Below are 18,052 nucleotides of genomic sequence, written 5' to 3'. Positions count from 1 at the left end.
CTCACTGTTCGTTTAAGCCCAAATGAATTTGCCAAAATTATTTTGCTTGTCTTTGCCCAATGGGCGTGGCGCGTAATGTAAGACAAATGCGTGAAATTAGCACAAATTGCAATTTAATTATAAAAAATGTAATTTCTTCGCAACACACACACACACAGGTTTCGCCTCAATACTAATTTGTTAGTGTGTATTTATTTATCTTTTTCAAATGTATGCGCACAAATTGCAGCTTTTGATTAGCAATACAAATTAGTTTGCATTTAAATAATTCAAAAGACATAGAAAAATAAGCGTTTTTAACATTAATGCAGAAAGTTTAAAAATTGATGATGATTTGATCATATCATAATTGATATTATCATAAGTTCGTTTGTATATAAGTCAAGATTTTTGAGTTAAAATAATAAAAATGCCTTTGAAACGAAAAAAAACTTTACATTGCCAGTTAGATTTCGAGGACGAACGTGCCTGGCAACATGATTATCTTAAGGTATGCATAAAATGCTTCAACTGCAACTCGCTCATTATTACGCTCGTTTAAGAAAAAATGCAAAGAAGTCGAATTGGAAAACGACTATTTCTGGTATGTAATACGTTTACGTAATACTGCGCTGCTCGTTTTTATGATACTGCACACCATACTAACCCTAACTCACTGTATTCTGCTGCTAACAACATGCGAGGTAAGCTATGTATTAAAATCATACTTAGCTACAGCTAAAAACTTTTGTTTAGTATACAAAATTAATTAAAATCGATGTCATATCATATGCGGGCGCTAATGTTGCAATTATTTTAGTACTTTATGTAAACTTTTACAAGAATTTGGTGTTCAGACAACCATGGATACTTTATTTCACCTCCATTGTTGCTGCATTTATATTGGTGTTTGTTGGTGTGTATGCTATACACTCAAAGAAAAAGCACATGTTAAATTAATTTTATGCGCAGACTTAACCATAAATATTGTGCATGTTTATCAAGATGACTGGATACTTGGCTCGTTCTATGACACGTATATACTTTATATGATTTACATGTTTCTACCCATACCATATATAAAGGGGCCACTAATACTAGGCTGCACTGTATCCTTTCTGTACATACTATACTTTCTCATATATCTATCCACCAAATACCAGTACGAATTCAGCAATGCCAGTCAGTATTATGGCATATCCATTGACACCATACACTATGTTTGCTTTAATATGCTTGGCGCATTCTTTCGCCTCATGAGCGACATTATTGTGCGCTCTTCGTTTCTGGACCGACATCAATATGTTATGGAGGACATTGCGCTACGCAGTGCTCGTAAGCAGGAGAAACTTTTGCTGCACAGCATTTTGCCACCGCAAATTGCACTGCCCATACAGGAAGACATACGCAATCGCATTGCCAATGCGGAGCGGCCACAGCGTATCACAAGGGATCACATTATGGCTGTGCAAATGCATCCAGAGGTTAGCATTTTGTACGCCGATGTTGTCAACTATACGCACTTGACCACAACGCTGTCGGTGAAGAATCTTGTGAGATTGTTGCATGATCTATTCGCACGCTTCGATTTGGCAGCCTCAAGCTTTAGCGTGCAGCGCATTAAGTTTTTGGGTGATTGCTACTATTGCGTTGGAGGCTTGACCAAACCCAATCCCGAGCATGCCTCCAGCTGTGTGGATTTGGGACTGTGCATGATCGAAAATATACGTGAAGTGAGGTAAGCTGTTTATCGATTATTAAGCCTTAGACGTTTTTATATTGTTTGCAGAGCGGAACGTAATCTCAACATTGATATGCGCATTGGCGTGCATTCGGGCGGACTCTTTGCCGGAGTTATTGGCAGGGCTAAGCTGCAGTTTGATATATGGGGTAAGTGCTAGTTAAGCAATAACTAACAATTACTAATTTTAAGCTACACTAGGCAGAGATGTAATGATTGCCAATCGTTTGGAATCCACTGGCCTGGCGGGGCACATACACATAAGTAAGAGAACGCTGGACATGATGACGAGTCATACGCATGAAATTTTGCCACCCACTGAGGCAGCGCAAAACGATGCATTTTTACAAAAATATGGCATTGAAACATTTCTCATAGCTGCAGCTGAGAGTGGCGAATTCGTTAAGCGCGGCTATGATTTGGATCAGCTGGAATCAGTGAATGTGATGAAGGTAGCCTCAAAGACGCAGTTGCGGGAAGAATCAGTTATACAGGAATTGCGTGAGGAGTTCAAAAAACTGCCATCAGGCGCGTTTATGTAAGCATATGGCATATAATGAGTATAATGCAAGTCTAAATGTAATTTCCATAGTATGCGCAAATTTAGATGTCGCAGGTATCAGAAAGGGCGCAAATTAGATTCTTCAAGGCCAATGCTTGGTGCGTTATGTTTGAACTACAGGGATGCGCGCCTGGAGTACAACTATATACACCAACCGGACTATATGCTTAAGTATAGCATACTTTTGGCCTGGTTTATAGGCATTTGTTTGGTATACATACAAATGGTGAACTCCATGAAAAATGTGCTCGTAAGCTACTTGGTGAATATCACGCTGATTCTTACCATGAGCAGTCTCGTGTTCATCACTTGGTATAAGCGTTTATGCTATTGGCGCTTTGCCGCCAACTCCGATCATGTCTTCACACCCTTCAGCTGCTTCATGTTTCGCCTAGCGGATAGAATACAACACAGTCTACCAATACGCATATGCATCTATATGTATATATTAGTCATTTACTATAGCGTTATATCGCTCATGCTGATGGGCTGCAATCGCAGCGAATATATTCTAATGCATATCGAGGGCAAACTTTATCACTACGAGCCCGACTTGAGAAGCTGCTTTCATCCCTGGGTGCTCACCAATATTGTGTGCCTGGTGATTGGCATGAGCATAATATTTACACGTATTCCAATGATAGTCAAGCTAATTGCAAGTATCGTGGAGGCGCTAGCATATTTGATTATTATTCTATTTCAATACGATTATATAGTGCATCAAAGCCCCACCACAAATCCATATTTTATATCTGAATATGCACACAGCATTCTCGTTGTCACAACTCTGTTTAGTCTTTCGCTCATGGAGCGGCAGACTGAGTTCAATAACAAGGTTAATTTTAAGTAAGTAAATTTCAGTTTAATTATTAATAATTAATTTATTTACTTTATATAGCTGGCGCATTGAGTTGGCTAAAAAACAGCGCGATGCTGATTTGGCAAATGAATCGATAACAATTCTACTACATAACATTTTACCATCGCATGTGGGTGAGTCTCTAACTGTTGCTAGCTGAGCTACTTTTTCTATATTGTGCTACAGTCAGCGTCTATTTGACTTCGTTGGCCAAGGGTGAGCTTTACTATGAGGACTATAAAATGGTCGCTGTTATGTTTGCCACGCTTAAGAAGTTCGACATGGATCTGGCCAATTTGCGTGTGCTTAATGAAATTATTTCAGAATTTGATAGCGTGGTAAGTTCGATTATAAGCAAATCAATGCTCAGCTTACAAATCTGTGCTGCAGCTAAAGGAATATAGATCAGTCTATATGGTGGAGAAGATTAAAATTGTTGGCTGCACTTATATGGCAGCTTGCGGATTGGATGTGCGCTTCTCTGGGCGCATGAGGGGCGACAGTGGAAAGGGCCGCGAAAGTCGTGAGTAATCTTAGCTATTGCTAAGCAATTAATTAATATAATCAATAATCTTTTGTAGTGCCCATACAAATTTCGCGTTCCACGCTGCTCGACCATGACGACCACGTTTCAGAGCTTGATGTTTCCTATGTTATGACTAGCTTTGCCTTGGATCTGATGCGCACGCTCGCAATGTGCACTAATTACTACAAGAATATGGTCATCAAGGAGTCTATACTGAGCAGCGACATGAGCATTGGCATCTCTAGTGGAGAGGTAATGGCTGGCGTTGTGGGCGCCTCCCAGGTGCACTATGACATTTGGGGCGATGCGGTGAATATGGCATCGCGCATGGACTCAACGGGCATAGCCGGGCACATACAAGTGACCGAGGAGACGGCGCTAACGTTGCGCAAAAACAGCGTCGACTGCGAGTATAGGGGCTTGACCTATGTCAAAGGTCGTGGCTTAATGCCGACCTACTTTGTTGGCATCACCGAAGATTTCGAGTTCAAATTCACCCAGGAGGAGTCTGACCCCGTATATCCACGCGCAACGTTTTCCGCGTCATCAGAGCAGTCCAGTTCTCAGCGTTAAGTTAACCACTTGGGATTATAAATTTGCGCAGCTGACATTTCCTTTATTGATATTCTTGTTTTTAACTGCAAGCCACACACACACACACACGTGGCCAATTGTTACAGCTAAACAAATATAATCACGCTAAAAATAAAAGTTTACTCAAGTTCCACCCCCCATCAAGCGTTTGTTGGGTCACGTGTGTGTGTGTGAGTTTGAAAATCAAAATATTTGCAGAAATCTTTGGCTGGACAATTGCGTCAAGTTGCTTTCAATTATTGATGCTGTGTGGCAAGCAAAAATCAAATCCACCGAGACACACTTGGCTGTCAATTTAATGACTCGCTAGCAGCTTGACACATGCTCCCAAATGATTTGCAGCACTTTATGTCAATCAGGCAGTAATTGAATGCGCGTTTAATTAGTAAACGTAAACTGGGCTCTCTCTCTAGCCCAAACACTTTGTCACTAATTTTGCAATTAATTTGCATTATTGCGCATACGTATTCATAAATTCCAAAATTTTCGACAAAATTTCTGCTGACGTTGCTGTCGTGCCTTCCGAGAGCTTGTCAAAAATCCAATTAGGTAACATTTATGGTATTTGCATTGGCAGATTTACCAACACTAATGAGCTGGGGGAGAGCTGCGACTGTTTGCCCACCCACAAAAGCTAAGCCCATGTGTATTGCGCAGTCCTTGCCACTGGCCTCGTTTGCTAATGAGCAAGTGTGTCCTTGATAACAATGCCCGCTATGCTTACTATCGACTTGAGTTTCAGCTACAAATCGCATGAATTGCAAACGCACAAAATTCAAAATAAATTCTGGGAAAATCAAATGGGATGTAACAAATCCGTTTAGCAATTTCTTCAACATTTTTATATTCTTAAATTATTTGCATTAATATAAGTAAGGGTTGCTCAACTGTTTGTGGGACAGAGCGCAGCTGTTGCTTAGTGTGAGTAAGCGCCCAACTGAGTTATAAATTGATAAATAAGCAACCAAAACTAATTTTTGCACACTGCCATCTAAATACAAATGAATAAACAATACAATTTACTGCTGATTTTGATTAATTTCGTAGCTGCTTTTAAATTATTTAACAAATTTTAAATTTGCACTCAAGTCTTTACACTCAGCTCAACCTATTTACAGTCAAATGAGAGCAACTGCATATTTAACAAGTAGACAGCATTGCAGCATAAGCAAAATTATTGGCAAATGCCAAGACGTGCTAAGTGGTCCACAAAGAAAAGTTGCAATCAAAAGCAAAACTTTCAAGTTGGTCTTGTCTCTTGTCCATCAGTTGGTCAATCAATTGCTTAAACGCCTGGCAATATTTTCATTTTTGCACATAAATAATGCGCAAAGCCAATGCTTTTGATTTTCACAGTGTAACTGTAGCTGCCACGCCCAGTAGGCGTTGTCTGTCTTTCTGTCTGTCAGTCAGTCAGTCGGGCGGCTAAATGTTAAGCGCAGTCAGCGCGTGTGCAATTGCTTCAATGGCAGGCGGGGAATGGGCAGACGGGGGATGAGATGATTTGGTAGCATGGCGCGTGTCCAACTTGCTGTGTGCCCATTGCAAAAACGTTGCCTCCATCTCTCTCTCTCTCTTTCTCTCGAATGTTGCATCTTTTTGCTTTTTGGCTATAAACTTTGCTTACGTGACAACTTTAGTTTATTTCTTAAGTTGGACGCGTTATGCGTTGCAGACGGGACCTGGAACCAAGCGCTACTTGCTGACGACGTGTTGCTGCCAGTAGAAAAAGATACAAAAGCAGCAGCAGCCAGTGCCAGCAGCAGCAGCAGCAGCTTGCAGGAAGTCAGCAATTTGTATCACAGCTCGGGGCGAAGCAACAAATCTTGCACAAAATTCAAAGCTCATTATAACATTTTCACACAAACTAAACAAAAATAATTATACAAAATACACTAAAAATAATTAATAAAATAATATCAATAAAATGAGATAATTTTTACTATTTTGGCTACACAGCAGAATATTTTTAGCTGCATTTGCTAAATATTGCGTATACGTATAGTATAACCTAGATTTGTTATGACATGAAATTATTACGAAAAATGGTTATTACCCCGTTTACGTTTGAGTGAACGCATTTGTACGTGTTGACAATTTGTTAGCTTAGATAATGTTACAGTTAGAGCAACAACAACTAAAGCAACAGCAACAGCAGCTGTGTCCGCAGGCGACGAGCATAAGGAAAACTGAAGAGAGTTTTGCGCTGCGTTCGCTTGCCGCTTGCGTTGACTTTTCTTTTTGCCATGACAATTTCATAAAATTTGCTTTTGCATTGTATAAGGGTTAGACCCACACTCAGCGTAGCGGGGCACAGCGGGTGTGACAGTTGGCCTGTGAGTGTCAGTAGCCTGTCACATTGCCACCGCCCACAGCCCCAACGCCCAAACTCGCATGTTGACATTTGAAGAGCAAACTAAGAAGAAAAAAGAAAATCCTAAGGAAATCACGCAGTATTTTAGCTTAGCATGGCAAATTAGCAAATGTTTTAAAGCTGCTGCTGCTCGCTCTCATGCGTTAAGCTCTGCGATTTGTTCAGCTGGGCACAGCTGCTTCGCCAAATCGATACCAAATGTTAAGCAAATTCTTCGCAGTTGGTCGCCAATTTCCTGCTCACGCTGATTGTCACAATCAGTGGTATTTGCTTTTGACCAAACTGAGTGCGCCATTGTTTGAAGCGCTTTTGGTTTTAGTTTTTTTTTTCTGGTTTTTGGAATTTGGCCAAACTTGTCGGTTGTCAATTTAAATGTGTTTTGGTTGCGTTTGCAAATTCTAAGTAATTTTTAGAGTAGGCGTGCGGTTGGAAAAACGTCAAAATGCATTAAAACCAAAACGATTCCAGTTTAATTGGTGGTTTGATTTGATTCAATGAAATTCAAGTTAACAGCCAAAAACTATGTACATTAAATTCTAATAAAAACAAGATGAGTATGAAGGACTTTCATAACATTTTTTGATTCGCAAAGCAATTTAATATTCAAAAATATAAACAATTTGCTGCTTAATAGAAATATCATATTTAACATCTAGTCTGCTAGTCTCTGAGTTTTAGCTGCTTGTCTGAAATGGCTAAATCGACTTTCTCTGTAAATTTTACTAAATTTGTAAAAGCTTAAAACTATTTAAAGCAAGTTGAACAGCCAGTATATATATCTTGAAGTCGAGTCACATATTAATACATCCATGTGCTCAACAAGAGAAGCAGCAACATCAACGTAATGGGTACTATCCTAAGGGCATTGAATTAATGTCAAATTAGACTTCAAAATGCGTGTAAATTTCACGCGCCGTTACAAATGAAAATTTTGCACGAGAGATATGAAAATACCTCAAAGCACTGTAATGAACAGCAAAAGCAGCAGCCACGGCGCGGAGCTGTAAACCCGCTGGGATAATAGCAAGCCAGCTGCCACTCACTCCGGCCATCGCTGCTGCTGCTGCTTTGGCTGTAACTTGCTGCAACAGCTCTCATAATCTCGCCCACCTTTTGATAGCCTTGGGCCAACTCGTGTGCTCGCTGCTACGTAGTAACAATTCCTACGCTGCGCACTTAATTTGTAATCCGCATTTGTTTTCCAACTGCGAAAGCCTCCATGAGAGCAGCAGCAGAAACTTTTGACTGCGTAGCGCAGCATTTAAATGCGAATCTCATGCATCTTTTGCAGCGTGTGACAGCCGCGCGAGCCTTTAAAACTTATCATTAAAATGAGCGCTTAGTAGAGCTAGTTGGTAATGTTAGCAATAAACCAAATCAAATTAAGTATTTTAGCACAAAATAGAAAAAAAAAGTTGTGCTTTGTATTATTTTAATTTATTTCATTTACTTCACACCAATCTTAAATCAGATTTGCCTGGTATCAACTCAAACATGCAGATTCTTATTTTGAAGCAAGAATGAAAAATACTAAACAATAAAAACTCTCTAATTGAATTAACTTTGAATGTTTTCTAATGTTGCCTCAAAGTGCAACTAAAATAGCGTAAAATATTTTGGTGACAAGCTGGGGTGATCCTAATGTCCAATAGCTGGAATTAAAATGCAGCGCTCTCTGCGCTGTGTATAAAGTCGAGCTTCAATTGCGCTTTCAGTTGATTAAATTAAATCGCTAAGGCAACTACACAGAAGCTGCTTGCTATGAAAAATTCACTCCCTACTAGGGATGGCGCAACCACCAAATGTACTCAGCGTAATGGCACAAAATATTTGACCTTCTTTTTTTTTTTGGTTGTTTGCCTTGGCTTATGAAGAAGACATTGTCAACAAACAGCAGCAGCAGCAGCTTCACCTGCAGCTCAACGGTGAGCCACATATACTGACTGCACTTCCGTTTCCTGCTGCTTTGGTCTCTCTCTCTCTCTCTCTCTCTGGTGGCATGACTCGCATCATCTTCAGAATGTGCTGCAAACACCCTTAACCCCCCTTTAAGCCTGTATTTTAAACAATAACTTATGTGAGCAGCAGCAGCAGCAGCGCCCCCCAAAGTATTGCCCAGTCTGCTTATATTTGTTATTTAGCTAGCACGACGCTTGACTTTGGAGTTTGGCTTCAGGTTTCGCAACGACTGCGCATCGAGGGATTAGAGATTTTTGTCAATGTACGTAATTTGCTGAAGATTTTGTCTAGAATTTCAATTAGATTGACATTTTTCTTCTATGGCTCAGACATATAATTTGTGGCATTTTGATAATCTAAAAAATATTAAGGTTTGCGTAATTATTGTTGAGCTGCAGTTTTGTTGCTAATGAGACTTAAATATGCACTTGCCATAATTCATCTACACTAAGCTGTTTATCTGCAAGACCCAAGCATATGCACATTGCCATTTCTACATATGAAAGCTACATGCAAAAGCAAACTGAGAACACAATCTGTGAACAAACTTTCACAGCAATAGGCAAACAGCTTAGTTAAGTTAGTTACAGTTGTACTTAGTGCAAGGTGCAAATGGTTTTATTAACTTTGCAGCTGAACAACTTGAATTGCAAAGCGCTAAAAGGTTTATGATTTTAAAGATATAGATATTAGCTGCATATTCTTAACTTTTGCGACCCTAAGATTGATTTAATGAAATAAATTTAGCTATTGAAAACAAAGTTGTAATAAGACGCTTGTAGAGAATTTCAAACAGAGTTTATATAAATAATCATCAAAAGATTTTTACTACTCTTAAAAGACAGAGCAAAGAGCAATACAAAAAGGTCAAGCAACTTAACAAGAAACCCCCTGCCCTAATGCTCCCCAACAAAGGCAACTTCTGATTCAGTAGAATCAAGTGAATTAGCTTAACACATGGCTATGATTTCGAAAGAAATTTAATTTAATTTATTGCGCAATCTGTAAGAATAAAAGAAACAATAGAAGCTTTCATATTTTTCGTTTATATGATTGAACTTGCCGTTTTTAATCTAATTATATGTTCAACTCAAAGCTCACCACATATCAATAATTAAATCAAAGGTTAAGAGCTCGAATTTATGGAAAGGATTGTCGTCAACACATGTTTACCCTAGATCAAGCCATTGATGAAGAAGGTTCGCACATGAACATGAGCAAGGACATTTGCATGGAAGCTAGCTGCTCCATGTGTAACCACAGATACATGCAAAAAGCATTTCAACTTTATATGTTGCCTAAAAATAAATTTATCAAAAAATGTACTCAAGAGCAGACTCAAGCTTGTAGGCAAAGGAAACGCGCTGAGGTTATAGCAAAAATTACATAAAAACTTTACAGTTTTGCGATGAGTGCATGTTAAACCATTTTGTTGTCAGTTTCATAGGTAAAAATAAAGATGTGTGTGACTGTTTGAATGATATTCAGGGGCAGGGAAAATAAGAATTAAAATTATGCGGAGAAAAATATTTAAGTGTCACAGCATATACAAGTGTCAAGAAATTTTTGCATAGACTTTACATGCATGGGAATTTAGGTAGACTTGACTACGAGTTAATTTGCTTAAGTTGATCTTAATTTATGCAAAGGGTTTTGCATTTTGCTTCAAGCAATTCTTGTTGCTTATATTTATTATTGAACTTCTGCGGTTAAATTGAATGATTCTAAGAGAATTATAAATTTACTTACAAAATGTAGCTTAGATTGCTGTGCGTTTGCTTGAACTTACCTGAAAATAAATAGAAAAACATTGAATATATTTACTCAAGATATAGTTTATATAAATATTATTGACTAACTAATTACTAAAATGATATCCGCATCTGGCATTACTCTTTGCATATATAATATGGTATTGGTGCATATTATCAAGCGCGTCAAGAGCATTGCATATGGTAAGTTTTTAAGCTAATAAAAATAAAAATAAAGCAAGTAAATGTATTTTGGCAGAAAGTGAAACTCATACAACTTTATGGAGCTATATACCGATATGGGGCGATTACTGGTCAATCAAGAAATTGAAAATAACTGAGAATTCACTTGAGGTTCCAGATTCTTTGATTATAACGAATGTTTTACTAAACTTAGCGGTGCTGTTGCCGTCATTTTCTCAGGTAATAACCCATCATAAAATGCAGCAAGTTAAATGCAGCTAAATTTTGAATTTGCAGCGACCGCGGTATAGCTTATTATTGGGTATCATACTGATGTGGAACTTTTTTATTTTACAACGCATGTTGGCCTTTCTGCTCAGCATATTGTGCTTTCTTTGGTTGACAGATATAAACAACACAGATTATATCATGGTGGGCCTAAGCGTGTTAATTTTCAATATTTTCCATATAATGCTTATCATTGATACGATGAAGCTGCAGCGTTACTGTTTAGAAGCCACTGAGGTGGCGAATTTGGCGCAAATTGAAACGATTGGCGATGGCATTTGGAATGATTATTAAGAAATCCACTCACAAATCACTCACAGGCTTAGCTTGTAACCTTGGTCCACTAAGCTCAGCCAGCCAACCGACCAACCTGCTCTCCCACTCCCACACTCTGCTACAAATTCTAGGTCGTTTGGTTCTAACTAATAAATATGCCAAAAAATACCAATGCGTATATACAAATGAATCGCAGCTAAGGGCGCAGCTCTGAAAGAGAGAGAGAGAGAGCGCTCGCTCTTCGAGCAAAATAAAACCAACAAATATTTGCGGTTAAACGCACCAAAACGCAAAACCACAAAAGTAAATCATACCAAAAAGTAGACAGCAAGTATGCCAAAGAATTTCTATAGGCTCGTTTTCCCTTTGCTGAGGCGGCGGCTGCGGCCTGTGCGTACGCAAAAATATTAGATTAGAAATTAGGATAGCCGCTTGACAGCCAAGGGCCAGCAGCATGGTCTCCATTTAGTCAAGTGCTGGGCAGCTCAAGACCTGAGCAAGGGTGGTGGCGGCCGTGGGCTGCCAAAAGTTCTAAATGTTTCTTGGAAGAGCATTAATCATTCCCAACTGACATTTTGTTAGATGTGTGCGAAGGGCGACCCTGCAAGGAATTACAATAGCTCTGCTGTTCGTCAACTCTCTTTAAGATTTCCTTGTATGAAAATCTCTGCACCAAAGCAGTGCTCAGACTCCAAATCAAATCCTAAGCACAAACAAAACTAACTGCAAATTAAATTATTGCTATTCAATTGTGTATACTAACCTTATTACTTAACATGCTGCTGCAGCGTTGACACTTGCGAAATCACAATTTGGTGTAGAAAATTATAGAAACACAAATAAAAAAAACAACAAAAATAAACACTGCACTTTCACTTCAGTCCCTATTTAACAAACAATAAATAATTAACACAAAAAGTATCATATTTATTTTATTTAATGTGCGCAGACGGAAACACGTAATTTAACTTAGTTCATAGCTTTGCATTGACATACTGCGCAATTAGGTTGGAAAGAGAGAAGAGAGCGTAAAATTTTTTCGTGTGAGCGCAATGAGCGCGAGAATTTGTATGTGTGTGTGCGCTTTGCAATTGAATTGTGAGAAAAACCTGTTTTGAGCGTAAATGGGATCGTAAGCAAGAAGGAGACAAAAATTAAAAATGGCTTCGTGCGTTTGCGCAAGCTCTTCTTGAGTTCTTAATAGTGCGCAATTGCATACTGTGGGTCTAAAGATATTTAAAATGAATTAAAAGTGTAAAGCAAAATGACATGAAAGTCACAAAACCTAGTCTTGTATCCAGGACACGTATTCTGCTGCTGAATGAACTAAATATTGATCCTATTAGGCATTGTGCCAGCTAATCAAAAGTTTACTGTGCACACAGTTTGGTTAACTTTTCACGAGGTAATTAATAAGCCATTAACCACTGTGCACGTATTATCCTAAACGCTCTCTCAGCGAGTTGCGCTCTGCTCCATGTAATAACTGTTTTACCGTTAACAAAATCTGCCTTGCTCGTTTCTAGACTTTTCGAAATTGCGCATTTGCAATTTGAATGCAGTGGGCTTAAAGATATTTAAAATGAATAAAAAGCATAGAACGCAGTGACAGGGATGCCATGAGACCAAAAATAGAAAGAGTTAATTGTAAGGCTAATACGCAGCTTTGGACTAACTATGGACTATTAACTTGTGCCACTTAACTAAAAGTTTACAGATGCCACATTTTTGTGGGCTTTTTACTAGGTAAATAAAAAAAAATTGGAACACTGTGCTCGACACTTTTCAAGCTTTGCTTTGCTTTGGCTATCATTCTTATTACAGAATGGCTTTCACTTTCACAGCACTTTCACTTCACTTTAGATTTAACAAACAACACATTTTAATAAATAATTAACCATAGCTAGAAACTATACTATATTTATTAAATTTATTGCGCGGTTATAGCAAAACAAATTTCTGACTTCTAAGCAGGCGGACGACAATACGTGAACTAATGCAAGCCTTTGCATGGACGAACTGCGCAATTAGCTTAAAGAGAGAGCGTGATTTTTTTTTTGGTGAGCGCAGAGAGCGAGAGAGTGATATTTTGTGTGTGTGCTTGCAAGTAAGCGGAGTTGAATGCGCATTTGCAAATTGCATACAGTAGGTGCAAGGATATTTGAAATTAATTAAAAGCATAAAACGCAGTTACAGCAACGCCATAAAACCCAAAATAGAAAAAATTTAATCCGAATTTATACTAAAATACAGTTAGGACTAATTAAGTCTTGTGTATGTATCCAAAATTCTATCGCTCATAGTTTTGTCAGCAAATGCCCACTGTGTAAACATCCTCTACACTCTCTCAGTGTGTTGCGCTCAGCAGCTGTGCTCCAAGTAACAGTTTTACAGTTACAAAATTTGCTTCTCTCGTTTGCACGAGCTCTTCTAGACTTTTCGATATTGCACATTGGAATTTAAACACAGTGGCTCTAAGGATATTTAAAATTAATAAAAAGTATAAAACGCAATAACAGGAAAGCTACAAATAACCAAAATAGAAAGAAAGTTATGCAAATTTACAGTTTGTTTTTAATCGAAGCCTAGTATACAATTGAGACAAATTTAAAGTGAGCTTATAATTGTGTCAGTTGAACAAAATTTCACACAATGTTATGTAAGTTTATCCCAAGGTAAACAAATAGCATTTATGAAAGGACTGTACAAAATGGATGCTCAATCACTCTCTCTGCTTTGTCCCTCATTCTTATTGTTTTTATCAGAGATGACTGCATACTTGCATATAATGAATTTTAGCTTTTTTAGCTAAATTATGCAGCTAAATATGCTATGGCCTATAAGCATTTGGCTAGTTATAAGCTAGTTTATATAATTAACTATTTGTTTTACTAGTCAGACAGTTGACACTGTCGTTTTGACAGTAGTAGGAAACAAATTCACAAGTTCTGTTTCTCTTTTTAATTTGTTTGCAATGCTATTGCTAAAAAATCTAAAGCAAACGCAGCTGCAGCGCTGCTGGCAGCCCTTGGCGCGTTTTGCCAGCGGCCAGCGTAAGTTTGATTACGATTTGGTGGTGCTGGGCGGTGGCTCCGGCGGTTTGGCCTGTGCCAAGGAGGCGGTGGAATATGGAGCGCGCGTGCTGTGCTTTGATTATGTGACGCCAACGCCAGCGGGCACCAAGTGGGGCGTGGGCGGCACCTGCGTCAATGTGGGCTGCATACCCAAGAAGCTAATGCATCAGGCCTCGCTGCTGGGCGAGGCGGTGCATGAGGCGGTGGCTTATGGCTGGAATGTTAACGATCGCGATATCAAGCCCAATTGGCAGAAGCTGGTCAAGTCGGTGCAGAATCACATTAAGTCAGTGAACTGGGTAACGCGCGTGGATTTGCGTGACAAGCAGGTGGAGTATGTCAACTCGCTGGGCTACTTTGTGGATGCGCATACAATTGAGTATAAGACTAAGCAGGGCGCGACCAAGCAGCTGACAGCGCAGAATGTGGTGGTGGCTGTGGGTGGACGCCCACGCTATCCGGATATACCAGGCGCCAAGGAACTGGGCATTACCAGCGATGATATATTCAGCTATGAAAAGGATCCAGGACAAACGCTTGTAGTGGGTGCTGGTTATGTGGGACTGGAGTGCGCTTGTTTTCTTAAGGGTCTGGGCTATGAGCCCACGGTTATGGTGCGTTCCATAGTGCTGCGTGGCTTTGATCGCCAGATGTCTGAGCTGCTGGCTGCCATGATGACGGAGCGTGGCATTAAATTCTTACACACCACCATACCCACTGCAGTGGAACGTTTGCCCAATGGTCGACTGCTGGTCAACTTTACCAATACAAGCAACCAAACTAAAGGCAGCGAAGTCTACGATACAGTTCTATGGGCTATTGGACGCAAGGGACTTATAGACGATCTCAATCTGGCTGCAGCGGGCGTGCAAACGCGCAATGATAAAATTATTGTAGATGGCACTGAAGCTACAAGTGTGCCTCACATTTACGCCGTGGGCGATATTATCTATGGGCGTCCCGAGCTTACGCCCGTGGCCATTTTAGCAGGTCGCCTGCTGGCGCGTCGACTCTTCGCTGGCTCCAAGCAGCTCATGGACTACAGAGATGTTGCCACCACAGTATTTACACCACTGGAATACTCTTGTGTGGGCATGTCCGAGGAGCAGGCTATTGAAACACTAGGCCCAGAGAATGTCGAAGTCTTTCATGGCTACTACAAACCCACCGAGTTCTTTATACCACAAAAGAGCGTGCGGCATTGTTATCTCAAAGCTGTAGCTGAAGTTGGTGGTGAGCAAAAGATTTTGGGCTTACACTATATGGGCCCAGTGGCTGGTGAAGTAATTCAAGGTTTTGCAGCTGCTTTAAAATCGGGACTAACTGTTAACACTCTACTTAATACTGTTGGCATTCATCCCACCACAGCGGAGGAGTTTACTCGACTTTCAATTACAAAACGTTCGGGTCGCGACCCAACTCCTGCTTCTTGCTGTAGTTGAATTTTCATTTATTTTAATTTTGTGTTTAAATAAAGTGCAATGCCAGCTAAAAGTAAAATCTACTTTATAAAAAATAAAAGCATTAACATTTGCAAATGAGATTTTCATAAAAAATCACAGCAGAGTGTCGCAATTAATGTTGCCAAGTTAGCCATTTTACAGCTAGACTTAGCTTTTTTGGTATTACCAAAGCTAGAGCAAACACTCAATTGGAATTGGGTAGATATTTTATATATAAAATCAGTTATAAAAATCAGTTTATTCAATGAATGTTATTAGAATAAGAAATATAATAATCCTATCCACATTTATATGCCTCATATTTTTACTGTATATATGTATAATATTTTAAATTTAAAATTGCTAACTAAGACTTTAAGTCTAGCAGTTTTTTTAATGTCAACACTGCTTGCAATTTCAATAACATTCAATGTTATTAAATAATAAATAAAAATATTTCTTTTTGTATAGAAATCACAATCAACCAAAATATAAATAGGATTTTCAAATAAACAAATGTACGTTCTTTTTATACAAAAAAATGAAATTAAAATTCTGCGAATTGTATGTGTTTATATAAAAAGCAATGCTCATTTTTTTCCAGTCTATAGAGCAAGCAAAATATTTTTTGCTGATTTGTCATTTTAATGACAACGACCCCGTCTCGCTGCTTTGACATATTAAGTTGTGAGTTATGGATATAAAAAAAAAAGTGTAAGCAAAGTGACTATCTTTAGTCCCAAATCTCATAAGCGTGGCTTTTGCCTATGCCTACTATAGCAACGGTTCTGTTTCAAGGGAGAAAAAAAGAAAAAGTTTGATTAATGTTTACTTCCGATTTACATAAATCTTGCTTTAGCATTTTTAGCTTTGCTTTGCACATATACATTTTTTGTTCTATTCTGTTTTTTGCTGCTGCTGCTGTGTTTTAATTGCTTTGCCTAGTTCGCTGCCATGTTATTTATGCGTTTGGTAGAGCTCACAGGTAGTCTGGGCTGGATTGGATTGAGGTCAAGGCAATTGCTCAAAACACTTTGGCAACATTTTCTGTGCTGTTGTAACGTGGTCCATAACTCTTCGATTAGCGCTGCCAACTCATTTAACAAATGGTCCAGCTGACAAGAAGAAAATATAACAAATTTCAAACTGCGAGAAAATCGCACAAAACTAAAACTCTGCTCGTAGTTTCCATTGCAACACCTTACGCTCATAAATTTGAAAGCGCCCCACCCAACTAACCCGCTGTCTATGCCCAAGTGGGCAGCTTAGTAGAAAAGGGATTGCAGCAAAGTTGCTGCTTGTGAAAACTTCCGCAGTAAGTTAAAGCGCCCGCGGGTAATTCGATAAAGCGTAAAATTTTGCACTTGAACTATTTTCTGACAAACATTTGAGAATTGCATTGTAGTCGCAATTTGCTGTTACTTGTTGTTATTGTTTCATGTTTCTCAACGCTGTCAGTTGACCGATGTTACAGGTTGCAAACTACAAACGAAAGTTATTGCCAATAGTAAGGGGAAAGTGTAAAAATTTAACTAATTGTGCTAACTAAAATAATATGAAAAGAATGAGCAACAGTTCCAAAACCAAATTTAAATCTATTGCTAATGAAATTTGTATACAGTAGAGTTGATATATTGTTGCACAATTTTAACAATTCCAAAATGTTAAGAAAATATGCAATAAGAAATAAACATTTGCATAAATTCAAATAGTAAAGAGCTGCCAAAAATTTAAACATTAAACCAGTTTATATTTGCTTTTCCATAGTAATTTTCTTATTTACAAATGCAGTCTACAACAATTTTTTGCTGAAAACTAGTTCATATTTTTAATTGATGTTATGCTTGGAAATACAAAAACAAATAAGTTTACTCTGAATGGTAATAAATTTACACAAGACTCACTTTTGTTGCTAAATTGCAAGGCAATATGCCAAATGGAATTGAATATTGTGTGCTTAAGAAGTAAATTAAACAAATCTGAAATCATTTCTATGTATCTTTATCCTAAGGCTATTTGCTCATGTGCCTCAAAATACTAAATTAAACTATTGAACCAACCATTCGAGTATCGATTGCCTTGCATAAAATACAAATCGCAATTCCAATGCCGAAGTCTTTGGCAAACAAATTTAATGGCATTTAAAAATTTCAAATTACTAAACAACACTTAAGCTTGACCAAGGTAAGTGTGTCTGTATGTGTGTATCTGTGTGTCAATACAACAAGCAGTACTCAGCACAAACTCGTAATGTGCGACAGCCGTGTGACCACAAGCTGATGTGGCTGCGTGCCTAAAGTGGAATTGTTTGTAATGTCCAGACAACGATTACAACAAGAGCAGGAGATTGAGCAGTGAATGAGCCAGCGTCAGCTGTAGGATTAATTTAAATAATTTTTAAATAATTTAAATGCATTTCAAGTGCTCGTTTCAGTTGACAGCTG

The 18,052-nt window shown here is 38.6% G+C and overlaps 3 protein-coding genes across 3 annotated transcripts; all 3 read left to right on the top strand.

The window, feature by feature from the left end:
- The first annotated feature begins 409 nt into the window (after positions 1 to 409).
- On the top strand, positions 410 to 4,400 carry LOC108598134 (adenylyl cyclase X E). The gene is made up of 11 exons (XM_017984752.1): positions 410 to 490; positions 543 to 683; positions 736 to 895; positions 952 to 1,717; positions 1,769 to 1,869; positions 1,922 to 2,258; positions 2,313 to 3,128; positions 3,181 to 3,275; positions 3,328 to 3,479; positions 3,532 to 3,664; positions 3,723 to 4,400. Exons 1-11 carry the CDS (start codon positions 410 to 412, stop codon positions 4,238 to 4,240), a joined length of 3,300 nt encoding a protein of 1,099 aa, XP_017840241.1. The 3' UTR covers positions 4,241 to 4,400.
- A 6,019-nt stretch (positions 4,401 to 10,419) lies between these two features.
- LOC108599327 lies at positions 10,420 to 11,276 on the top strand. Its single transcript, XM_017986133.2, has 3 exons — positions 10,420 to 10,549; positions 10,605 to 10,768; positions 10,826 to 11,276. The coding sequence occupies exons 1-3, from the start codon at positions 10,465 to 10,467 to the stop codon at positions 11,108 to 11,110; spliced, it is 534 nt and encodes a 177-aa protein (XP_017841622.1). The 5' UTR covers positions 10,420 to 10,464; the 3' UTR covers positions 11,111 to 11,276.
- Positions 11,277 to 14,012: 2,736 nt separating this feature from the next.
- On the top strand, positions 14,013 to 15,649 carry LOC108598664 (thioredoxin reductase 2, mitochondrial). The gene has a single exon (XM_017985377.2). The coding sequence runs from the start codon at positions 14,067 to 14,069 to the stop codon at positions 15,606 to 15,608; it is 1,542 nt and encodes a 513-aa protein (XP_017840866.1). The 5' UTR covers positions 14,013 to 14,066; the 3' UTR covers positions 15,609 to 15,649.
- The last annotated feature ends 2,403 nt before the right edge of the window (positions 15,650 to 18,052 follow it).

Source organism: Drosophila busckii, chromosome 3L, assembly GCF_011750605.1.
Source record: "Drosophila busckii strain San Diego stock center, stock number 13000-0081.31 chromosome 3L, ASM1175060v1, whole genome shotgun sequence".
Taxonomy (NCBI): Eukaryota; Metazoa; Arthropoda; class Insecta; order Diptera; family Drosophilidae; genus Drosophila; species Drosophila busckii.
Note: the sequence above shows the minus strand (reverse complement) of the source record. Positions and strands in the feature narration are given on the sequence as shown.

Bases quoted from the DNA above. Each gene is read 5' to 3' on its own strand.
- LOC108598134 (XM_017984752.1), top strand. From the start codon at position 410: ATGCCTTTGAAACGAAAAAAAACTTTACATTGCCAGTTAGATTTCGAG. The intron at 1,718-1,768 runs GTAAGCTGTTTA...TATTGTTTGCAG, and splicing joins GAAAATATACGTGAAGTGAG to AGCGGAACGTAATCTCAACA. The intron at 3,665-3,722 runs GTGAGTAATCTT...AATCTTTTGTAG, and splicing joins TGGAAAGGGCCGCGAAAGTC to TGCCCATACAAATTTCGCGT.
- LOC108599327 (XM_017986133.2), top strand. From the start codon at position 10,465: ATGATATCCGCATCTGGCATTACTCTTTGCATATATAATATGGTATTG. The intron at 10,550-10,604 runs GTAAGTTTTTAA...GTATTTTGGCAG, and splicing joins CGTCAAGAGCATTGCATATG to AAAGTGAAACTCATACAACT. The intron at 10,769-10,825 runs GTAATAACCCAT...TTGAATTTGCAG, and splicing joins TGTTGCCGTCATTTTCTCAG to CGACCGCGGTATAGCTTATT.
- LOC108598664 (XM_017985377.2), top strand. From the start codon at position 14,067: ATGCTATTGCTAAAAAATCTAAAGCAAACGCAGCTGCAGCGCTGCTGG.